Source organism: Pecten maximus, chromosome 14 (genome assembly GCF_902652985.1).
Source record: "Pecten maximus chromosome 14, xPecMax1.1, whole genome shotgun sequence".
Lineage (NCBI taxonomy): Eukaryota > Metazoa > Mollusca > Bivalvia > Pectinida > Pectinidae > Pecten > Pecten maximus.
The window spans coordinates 22,320,837-22,333,017 of record NC_047028.1 but is presented as its reverse complement, the minus strand read 5'-3'; the positions used below and the strand labels follow the sequence as shown (position 1 = coordinate 22,333,017).

The following is a 12,181-nucleotide window of genomic DNA, read 5'->3' as shown; positions in this document are numbered from 1 at the left end:
CCTGGGGATAGGGCGGTGTCAAAAGTGTCAAGCTAACTGAATTCTTTCAAAACCCAGGTGACCGTTAAGGAGCATGGGTCTATTGCGATATATAGTAAAAGCCGACAAACCGCTTGACGATGTATCCGCAGACAGTCACCTCTGTACTACCGAGCTATTACGTAAAGGTTAGGCCTTGAACAAAACAAAACCAATGTTCAATAAAGTATTTATTTCACATAGTTTTTGTCATTAGCACAATAAATTACACTGAAAAAACAGAACCCATTTCTCATACAGCCAACAACGTTTTAGTTATGCACCTACCGAAACAGTAGTATTATGTTTTATTTAGGATTTGAGGAGACCATGGATGATCGATCCACTCATGGACTGGCTCAGTCATGTCATCACAGTAAACTGTCATAGCATTAACGATGACCTTTTACCCGATCATATACTAACCTGTCATTCTCATTTCAAGGTTCCGACCATTCCACGAGATTGCCCGATTGTCCATTGACACTACTGGTATAACAGTGTTGATCTTGTCTAGACCATTATCGATAATGACATTCATACGAGGTGGCTGTTATTTACAACTCATTGCACTCGTAGAATTAATGTTTATGGATTTCGTTGCTTTATTTCAATTATTACATGATTTCCAGAAATTTGGAAGATATCGAAACTAAATAGGCCGACAAATATCAAGCGACACCTTTGTGAAGACACCAGTGTCTCTTGTTAAATGTGTACTGTACTCTTCTTATTTCAGACACAGACAAAAAGTATCTTCCCATCTGTCTCTCAAGATGCTGATACGTTGATCGTTAATATCATTATAATCATCGCATACACGTTGTTTAGATTGATTCCATGTTAGCACAGGCACAAAAAATCTCGTGGAAATATTCATGAATCAAATTCAGTAATCTGACCACATGGCTACGAAAAATCTGACCAATCAGAAACGTTGTTTTATAAGATGTCAGATAACAAACCAGGCCGACTCATGGGCGTAGCCACCTTGGTACACCGTATGGTATTATCTATATTTTAGGCAGTCAGATTTTAAATTTCAGTAAAACAGATGCTGTCATGGTGATAAAGTGGCAGTGTTTAACAATTTTAGATCTGATTGAAACCCTTATCCGATTTCTCAACCTTGTGACTGTTTTAATATTTTAATCAATTTTATATGCGTAGAATTTCTTTTGCCAAAAAAACTCCAAAATTTATGTTGATTAACGTTTTATTGTTAATTACAAGAAAACCTGTGTTGATGTCGCAATTGTTCGCATATTCTATTCTGATTTATAAAATATGCTTAAATATCAATCATCAGGCTATGAACACAATGAAGCAAGTAAAGACAAAAAATATTCGTTTAACTATGCCATTCAATATACATATTCAAGGTTAGACGTTTCTTTCTTTTCAATTCAAAGTGAAGAGCAATAGAAAAAAATAGTATAAGATGAAAGAAGAAACATACCAGTATGAACGCCTTTTACAAAAGAACATGATAAATGTGTAAATAGATATAGTAAAGAAAATAAGACAATGTCATTACAAGATATGTTGTACATCTCACATAATAGCCAATATTTTGACCCAAGCTGAAACATTTAACGAAACCTTCACGAATCAATAACACTTGTTGAAAGTTTATTATATCCAGCTCCAATTTGATTTACTTTCAATGTATCTCGAGATCAGTAGAATTATATCTAATGATCAAATCCGAAAATCGCATTCAAAAACAAGCACCAATTGCCCTATAGGCTTACATTGTGTCTCATCTGTAAGTTCCATTGTGAAATGAAACTTAAAATTCATCAAGGCTCCTTTCCTTGTTCTCAATTCCGTTTGTGATAGTATCAATTTCTGTTGTTTCACAGTTGACTGATGAATATTTTTCAGGGGTGGTTAGGCAGGCTGGTTTACAGTATCTGCTGAATGATTTACGAAAATTTCTACTGCAAATAAAAAATAGAAGGAACTTCACAGCAAAGTTTGAATAATAAACAAATTGCAGAGCAAGTTGAATAAATGCTTCTCTGAATGTGACGCTAGATGAGGCACTAGGCCGGAAGCTGAGATATAGTCTGGTTATGTGACTTGGAGCGTTTAACAATAGAAACGTTGCCGACAACACACCAAGCATCTTTGCGACCCTGACCTGTGGAATAGTAGACATTTTCATTTTGTTCTTTGATGATTTCAAGGCACTTCGTTTACGCTTGTTCTGTATGGACCGACATATAGCAAGGCAAATGGCGACAAGCATCAGTGTGATCAAGATCAGCGGGATGAGGAGTGTAATAAATGTGTCGATGTAGGCAACCATGGACGCGATGTCACGGAGTTCTGGGGAAGGTAGACACATAGGAATGTTTCTGCCACCCACGTGGTAAACTTGTACAGTAGTTGTAAAAATTGACACCAAGTAGGCCACCATCGCTAGGAACGCCAACGAAGTGGTCACCATGGTCGCACGTCGCACTGTGCACATTGATCTGATCCGGGCCGGGTGACAAATCGTTATATAGTTCTCAACGGTGATACAAACAACTAGCCAGACTGACAAGAATGTACATATATACCCCCAGTAGACCAGGAACTGACACAGATGGGGCATATGATTGAAACGGTAGCCTAGAACTTCAAGCCAAACGAACAGTAATGATATTAGAACACCAGTGTCTGATATAAGTACGGCCTGTACGTAAACACTCGACGATATATTTCGTAGACCTTTCTCCATAAAAGCGTACGATGATAAACTATTTCCAATCAAGCCACTGAAAACGATTATGGGTAAGACATAGGCATGAATGAAGTAATATACTGCCTGTTGGTCGGTATAATGTCTCGGTGGTCCGCCAAATCCAGCTGTTATGTTACTGCTTTCATTTAGCGAGAAGTTCCGCACCGCCACTTCCATCACGGGTTCCCTTGAACCATCCATCTGCTGACAGAGAATTGGCTATTCTGGTCAGTGGAATGCTGGATTCTGGGATAAGTTATTATCTGAAACGAGAAAGGAGAGGGTTTAATATATTGCCGTTATATCATAGCTATCGACCTACCAGAACAAATGGCCTATATACGTCATCCACTCGCGTTAATCGCTATTACTCACATATTTCGGAGAATAATGAGAAAAACAGCCTACAATAAATCACACACGTTTAATACAAATATGCATATGCTACCATGCAACACAGCATGAAATGACGTTCGATTATAACAGCATTTAATTCAAAATGCATCGTTCTCCATTCCTTATCAGGAACAAAGTTTGAAATTTTGTCAATGGATATTATATCGGTATCAAACTTTTTCATTGTATTTATATATCAAGTAGAAAGCATCTTTAGCTTCCGGGTTGTATGAAATCCCCGTTTAAAAATGCAGATTTAAAGAAACAGTGCGAGTTTCTAGTGGAGCTCTAAGAGATATGTGATATTATAGGTTAAAATATGTTACATATATATCAAACACACTACCAATATAATCACAGAACTACGGTTAAATATTACGGTTAATTTCCTTGAAATGACGTTTGGTACCGCGTTTGTGTATTTGTCGTACATATATTACACAAAAGTTGTACAGTATATAACTAAACGAACGATCAACTTTTTTATTTGGCGATGAACCTTTTACTGCCGGATATTTTATATTGGAGTGTCCCGACGATTGATGTAGAGGTTTTTTACCCTTATTTAATAATTTTTTTTTTTTTTTTTGAAATTGTTTGGTATGCGTTTGGTCTATCTGTTTTGTAAACTTGCTTTATTGAAAATGTGATATAAACACTGCACGTAGACTGTAACCATTCTTCAAGTCTTTCTGATGTTATGGTGTGCACGTGACTTAAATATGTCCAAGTGTTTATGCTATCTCGTGTACACCATTTATACACAAAGTGATTACTGTATAACTTCTTTGCGAAATTTGGAGGCATAAAAGCGGCATATAAATGAAATGAATAACTGTAGGTACAGCTAAAAACGCCCACAAACTCTTATCGATGGCACCAAGCATGTTCAACGTAATGTTACGTTCTCCAGGGTTCTTCAACCGAATCGTACCTCAATATATGTCAATTTAATAATAGTAATAGCAAGCATACAGGGTATAGCTAAAGCAATGTAATACATGCCCCTCGTTGGTCCCTGCTAAAATAGTAACAGTTACCTTGACCTTGACCCAAAAACCCTGAAACTCAAACTTGTCTTAGATACTATGGTCCTTCGTCGCTTTGTACGGTTTAATCAAAATCCCTGGAGGAATTAAGCCGGTAGAGCGCTGACAAACTTTAGTTATACGTACATACGTACAATACTGGCATGGAGAGGCAGCCTATAATCCCTCTCCAATACTGTCACAAGGGGACACAACAAGTGAACGCAGGACACGTATGCTTAGGAGAGGCCGCCTCTTAATTACCATAATAATACAAAGCCAACCAAAATAAAAAAAAATATATAAAATAAAATTGTCCTATTTAACCAATATTCAAGACAACACGTTTCTATCATAACACTGTGTTATTCCATTCTTGGATCAATGTTTAAACGTTCTGACTGTAGATAAATATTTCGAAATACTTTTGGTTTATGACTTTTTTTTGGCATTTTGATTGGTTGACGGCTGAACTTTAACCGGATCTGTTTTTTTCTCGCGCACTTTGTGTCACGTGTTCTTTTGCTTGCGTTATCTGCTGTCAATTATGTCAACATGGTTGATTTAGACGAATATAGGCTAGTGGTAAATTGTGGCGACTTTGTGAAGTTGTGCGAGGTCGGAAAGGGAATGAGCAAGGCAATATCAAAAACAGAAAATAGTTAATGACATTTGTTGATATGAAATTAACTTTTATTCAGGCAACCGTTCCACAGTGCCAACAATATCACTTCGACGTCATATCATCTCGTCCATGTCGTGACTTACATACTGCTACTGGAACTAGATCTACCACGGCGGTATTCAGTAAGGATAGGTTTTCTATTGTTTTACATTCTGTTATTGCCTCTGTTGTGGCGCCCTTCAGTTCTCTGCTGTCTGCGACAAGTTAATTCTGTCGCTCAAGGCACATCACTTGCGTGAAGTGTGGAGGTGTGAGAACAATTTGATAAAGTTATTATTGAACCACCAGTGACCTCTGTAATCGCCGATCAACAATGATAATGTGAGAATTTCTTTGGAATCAGTGCACGTGTTTGCCGGTTTTTTTGGGGATTTTTTTTCATTTATCTATTTTTTTTAATCCGCAAATATCGATGACTATCATAAAAATGGCGAAATAAGTGCGAGAAATGTTTTGCAGACAATAGCCGCATGTCACGGTATTTTGTAGACAGGAACAACAAAATGTATTTTTCAATTTTAAAAAAAAGCCAAGCAAACAAACAAAAATGCCGTTTTGGTTGGAACCTCGCTCATATTGTATGCAGTAAACATGTTAGCGTGATGTATGTCGGTTACTTAACAAATTTTAAAGATGTCTCAACGTAATCTTCTGAAAGGCGCCTGTTGACTCTACATTCACTCCTGAAAAAGACAAGTCGACGCTGGGAAAAAGTGGTGTTTAAAATACATTAGAATTGACATGAATCTAACATATTCCTTTTTATCCGATATCATCAATAAGGAGCCTGGGAGGAGATGCCTGTGACGAACAAACAACTCAGAATGAATTTTCAGGCAAATGTAATTATCTAAATAAGCAATATGTTATATTTCCTGGAAGCGGTGGACAGCGAACACAGCTAACAATGTAACCTGGGAAGGGCTGTATCTCGACCACACATCCGGTCAATAAAGACCGTTATATCCGCGTGCTTTTGTGGGATTTTATATTGAAAAGAATAATAGAAATTCATAATAGAATTATGGAAAATTGTGGCGGCACAGTTTGCATTTATATGTCATATGGCTATTGATCAACTATTCCAATATTTCATGGTCACAGATCGAGGGTATTGACGGCGGGTTGTCTGTTAGGCTACGTTCTGATCAATATTTCCGAACAGGACGTTTTGATAATTTGATTTCTTCGTCACGCTGATTATTGATCATTAAATGCCACATTATTTTTATTTGATCATTTCCAACACTTGCATGATGTTACTGCGTCCAAAATTTCCTCTTGTGATAAAATGCCTATTTATATTACCTACTTGAATGCCAAACTCAATCACTCAATCAATCGCATGGCAGTGAAAAATCAAGATAATGTATACATATATGTCAGCTGTTGGCCGACTGCAAAATCCAAAAACCGTAGAAGCAATGATAGAGAGGAAAATTACTAACCCCCTCCCTTCTCCGGTATATGAACTCACTGTGATGGTACTCTTATTTAGTATGATCTAGTTCAATGTCATTTTAACATAACACTTCATTGTTTTGTATTGTTTTCCTTTTTGTGTCATACAGTCCTACACGTATAATGTTTTGTAATAAACTGTTTTTAAGTCATATTTTAATATGCCTTTCAACATGTCCACATTAACCTAAGAAAACACCATTATAGAGCTCATGTGTTAGAGTCCATATAAAATGTTTATAATATTTCTCTTAATTGTCATAAGAATTCTAATGAGTTTCAGGACATTCCAGAATAAAGCCGAAGATCGCACCTCAAAGGCTAGCCTATCGTTTCCAATCGGATAAAAACCGTCATTTCCTTGCTTCCATCTTAAGGTTCCAGAATCTAGGGTCACGACCAGATTAACTCCATTCCGATAAACGTTTTTTATTGACCTATAAGATATGCGCTCTAAAACAGTTTGGTATTAAGTTTTTCGGGAGTTAATGTTAGTATCAGATTTGATTTAAGACATTCTGCACTTATTGTTTTTTTTTGTGGTTTTTTTTCCATAGCTGTCAACCTTTCGATCAAGTGAGGAAAAATTCCATACACGTTTTTCTCGAAAACTATAGACTCTTTGGGACATGCTCAGCAATGACGCGCAGATTTTTGTTGTTGTTCCTAGCTTCGCGATACCTCAGGATCTGTTTGTAAGCATCTATACTGTTGCTAAGAGTGAAATCGCACCCGACAATTTCCTTGGCAACGCACTGATTGGCACTGATAAACCCAAAGGTCATCTGAACGTGACCCTCACTCGGGGTAACTTCAGATGCTCATGCGTATTGCATAGCGGATATTGAATGGTTTCCCGTTGTATATAAGATATACATGTATTTCACGAGTATGACAGAATATCGATATCTATCAGAAGTGCTAAGCATGAGTAATAAATATCTGTATGTTCTATCATACAAGGGAAATATGTGCAATATTCAACAGAAAACTACTTTAATAATTTACGGAAACGATTTTATTTTCCATTAATTTCATTTTTTAAGACAAAAGTGATAAACAACTAGCGAGAAGGAGTAACGTAATGTTTGACGCCGTACTCTTATAACGTTACGCTATACAACACGAGAGCACCGTTTTGAATTGTCAGCACAACGCTTGTGTTTTCTGCTCTTACTTGATAGTTTTGCTTAACTGTTGTCAAATCAATACGTTATTAAAACTTGCATTGTATATTGCCGAAGTGCAGTAAAATAACATCACAATTCAGTTCGCTTTATTCAGACATGAACAACAAAAATCAGCGGGTTTCTATGCAGTGAATATAAAGGACCGTTCTGATTGGTTAAAAAAAATCTATACACAGTTGATATTTACTTCTCTCGTGAAAATATGTTAAATATACATGTATGTTCTAAACGAAGTCTTAAACAAATGATTTTCAGCGACAAAAGTGATGCGATATATATGTAGACAACAAATAACACGTGATTAAACCAGCTATCGAGGTAAGGTTTCTTTGCTACAGAGACTAATGTTGCGATGATGGCGTCCCCAGTTGTCTTCCAATTAACCATGCATACACTGTGTGCTACAAGTTGTTATATACTGAAGCACGACGACCACATGACACATGACATGTGGAGGTTTCATAAAAAATACATTTCGTTATTGCCCTGCAGCATACAGGAAGAAATTTTATATCAATTCAGGAACTCTCCTGTTTGACAAGATAAATACATATATAATAGCTATCAGAAGACTATAAATCTACAGGATAAAAATCATTACCATTGTTGTTATTCTACGTTTCATACGTGAGCTTAATAGCGGTCTTTTACAATTGCGTTTTGTTTGGTACCAGCATTGTGTACATTATAGCCAGCTATAAAGACATTTTCTTTTCTGTGTTGAAGGTCAGATTTGAATAATAAAAATCATATAAAATGGCCTTTGATTCACCCCCATTAACAACGTACATCGTCTTTGTATGACCTTGAATGGGGCAGCAAAACAAATAAGCAGTGTTACATTAATGCCTAGCTGTATCGCTTATTCTATCGACGTTTTGATGAAGCATCTTCATTAGCTTTTAATCTTGTACACAGCTTTGGTGAAACATGATCTAATTTCACTGCTCTCCGAGATATATACTGACAGCATTCCGGCACGAAAGTTTGCCGACAGCTCGCCAGCTACCTGCCAGCTAGATGGATTCTATCTAGGGAACCACCAAACGGCGACTGTAGCACGTGAAATAGTATGCTTGGTGGTATAAGGGAGATTTCCTCCATTGATTTTACAGCGTCAAGTTTGACATTCGAGTCTGAGAAAGTGTTTGATTGATCGTTATGAAATTGTTTAACAACCAGTGTAAATAACCTTTACGTGTAAAAACAAATCATAAGAACTGCAATCAAACTATGAAATTCAAAGTCATGAAAACTAAAGACACTAAATCTTGTTTATGATCGAAATACATTTATTTTCTGTGTACTAAATCCATTCTGTTGCTATACTGTCACCGCACTCAAATTTAAGCGCATTTTCGAATTTTAACATATAAGTGTATTTATGAACTGGCAGCCAAACCTATTTTATATAGAAACGATGTGTAAAGGGGGCAATTAGCGCAACTTTAATTCAGCGATATGCTTTCAGCGCGAAAAGCGCCAAAATGATATTACCCCTAAAATACGTACGTTTACATTATCTGCCGGCTTTGATAGATATGTCGTTGTAACCCGTCAGTTTCCTGTTTTAACCACGCAAACATTTCTTAGTGTCTTTACAACAACAGGCGGCATATACATATATATATATTTGTTGTTGTTGTTGTTGTAATCCTCGTTGATACTGCTATATGATTTTTAGCTATTTTTGTTTAACTATTTGAAACTAAATTTCCACAGTGCCAAAATAAATTGAGTCAATATGTTGACACTAAAATAAAGCAACTGTCGTTGAATGGTCTCCATACTACAGAGACAATCATCGAGACGAATTGTCCTTATATAATGCATTCTTACTTATTGAAATGTGAGGCCTAGCATCAGAACAAAACTCATTGCGTCGCATGCAATGTACCACTTACCCGTTAAGCACTTTAATGGATTTCGTTGATCTACAACCTTAAATATGCATTAAAGTTTAAAACTTCTTTTCGAATCTTATAACATATACGACTTTATGAATTGTCTAAAAACTGTCGCTTTGAACCACAGGATATGAGTAACCATAGCAAAATTCGTTTTTTTTTTCAAATTATAGAAGTGAGACTACCAATATGTTTTAATACATTTTTCATTAGTTTGATGTTACCTTTTGTGCCAAATTTTAGTCCCCATTTTCGTCCCCAATGACCTTAGCAGTGTTTATGGGCCGTTATATATTAACTACCTGTTGTTGCTGTAATAAAGCAATATATAAGAGCTTTGAATTACGATTATTTACATATCCGTATCTATTGGTGATGTGGCAACTCTGGATTGTCATCTCCGTAATGGAAATGCAAGTCGGTCCTTCCGTTGGCCCATTAACATCAGGAATGGTCTTGACGTGACAGTAGCAAAAAATAACATAAAAAAACAATCTATACACGATAGCAGGACACGTCAACTCATCACGGTATACTAGGTACTGGCTAACGAGACAAATTTATTTCAATGTTTGTGTTAACCTTTATACTGCCAATGTTGACCTTTGATTGGCAGACAAGTCGATGGTCATGTAGGGAAAATAGGTATAATGTATATATGACATTCATTCATTCATTAATTTTTTTTATTTCCTCCAAAATAATGAAGAGTACAATGAGAAGTAAAATGAAATATTTGAAAATTAGAAGGTGCAGACAAACATATCCATATATATTACAGATTAAGGTCAATGTATGAGTGTAACGAGTTTGTTAGGTTAGTCTTTTATAATAAAAGTCGAGGTTTTTTTTTGTTTGTTTGTTTTGTTGTTTTTTTGGTTTGTTTTTTGGGGTTTTTTGGGCATTGCATTTATCTTGGGGTTTTCTCTTGTTTATTTGTTATTTTCCGGTATTTTTTTAATCTCACATTCCATTATTGACGTAATCCTTGCTGGTAACTTGAATTAATTGTGACAGACAGCGGTTAAGAAGATACTCCAACGGCCATGATCATCCGTGTTTTAATATGTCATAATAATATGTTCCGTCAATGTTGGCGGTTGTCTTCACAAATCATTTGTTTTTAATATCGAAGCCGATTACTCCACGACGTGTACATGCACGTTATGTACTAGACGGACTGTAATATATATACCTACAGTAACGTACAAGACCGACTGAAAATATATATACATGTACCTACGCACAGATGGAATTGCTTACTTTGCGTATCCCACAAAAAGTCGCGATAGGTAGGCAGAGGTGGAGCACGATGGAATTTCTTCGGAATGCAATTAATCTTATTTATTCTTAAAATCTAGAAGATACAATAAGAAGTTCAAACTTTTGGAGGATGGTAATATCACCAAACTTTAGATATTGTATATACCACAGTCTATAATTGTTTTAAATCGATCACAATCACACACTTTAAAGTCAGTATTCCCTTTTGGTTTTGCAGAGGTGTGTATTAACAATTGTATATGACGACAGTTTTCGTAGGCCATGTGACCTTGCCAGTGATTAAAGATTACAGGTCAGCATTGTCTGCAATGTTTCCAAACACGAACGGGGTAATAGTCACGTACAATGGACGTCAACAACACTGTCTACGTTAGCCAACTGCTGTCATTCATTTTGACCTTTCCTGTTTTCACCCAGACACATAATTATGATCCATTACTGATTTTGTTTACATTGAACCTCGCAATTGCAAGGTTAGAGATAGATGACATGTGTTAATGATTGTACAATAAACGTTAATTCCAGTTCCGTTCCCAGTAATTGGGGGACATAGAAAAGTGCATTGGCTTTATCTCTTCGTAACATACCATGCGTAAGGGCGTATGAAGAAGGTTCCGAGGGCAACCATAGCGACATTATATAACCTGGACACGAGAGCAAGCCACCGTTCATAAAATATTGACAACAGGCTAACAAGTGCTAACCATTTCCATTAAATTTCAGCAAGAACGTGTTTGTCCTGAAGAAATAATTCCAAAACAACACATGCTTTTTAGGGATTATGTTCAACAATTAAAGAAGAATTAGTTGTCTCACGGCATCAAATGTTTCGCTCCAACATTACACATGCTCTCAATGTACCGCAGAAACTGTGCCATATTTTCATGCGTGCGTTCAACATTTTACAATGATTACCGAATCATAAGAATAAAACGCCGATTTTGTAATGTTTAACCAACCACAACGAAATGGTGAAACATACTTATTTTGTTAGATTGTTTATTTTGTTTAACGTCCTATTAATAGACAGAGTCATTTAAGGACGTGCCAAATTTTGGAGGTGGAGGAAACCAGGAGTAACCAGAGAAAAACCACCAGCCTACGGTCAGAGACCAGGCAACTGCCCATATGGGTTTCGAACTCGCGACCCAGAGGTGGAGGGCTAGTGATAAAGTGTCAGGACACCTTCACACCTTGGCCACTGCCGCCCCATTTCGTTAGCTGTTTATAGCATTGGAAAAATGTAGATCTAGAGATAGCCATGAATTTATCCTCTTTTCAGAACTTCGGGTCAAGATGATCTAGCTGTTGATTGCAAGTTAAACAATATAAAACCAAACAAAAAATCCAATATCAAGCAAAAGAATTCAATACAAAATAAACAATACAAATCAAAACCTCCGTCCCTTATCATTTAACGTAGTTTGCGTTTACTTCAAAACAGATGAAGGATGTGAATTAGTTAAACCAAACTCTCA

At 36.5% G+C, this 12,181-nt stretch overlaps 1 protein-coding gene across 1 annotated transcript; it reads right to left on the bottom strand.

The window, feature by feature from the left end:
- Positions 1-221: 221 nt before the first annotated feature.
- On the bottom strand, positions 222-3,012 carry LOC117342999 (neuropeptides capa receptor-like). Its single transcript, XM_033905325.1, has one exon. The coding sequence runs from the start codon at positions 2,951-2,953 to the stop codon at positions 1,811-1,813; it is 1,143 nt and encodes a 380-aa protein (XP_033761216.1). The 5' UTR covers positions 2,954-3,012; the 3' UTR covers positions 222-1,810.
- Positions 3,013-12,181: the final 9,169 nt, after the last annotated feature.

Excerpts from the sequence above, each read along its gene's own strand:
- LOC117342999 (XM_033905325.1), bottom strand. The coding sequence starts at position 2,953 with ATGGATGGTTCAAGGGAACCCGTGATGGAAGTGGCGGTGCGGAACTTC.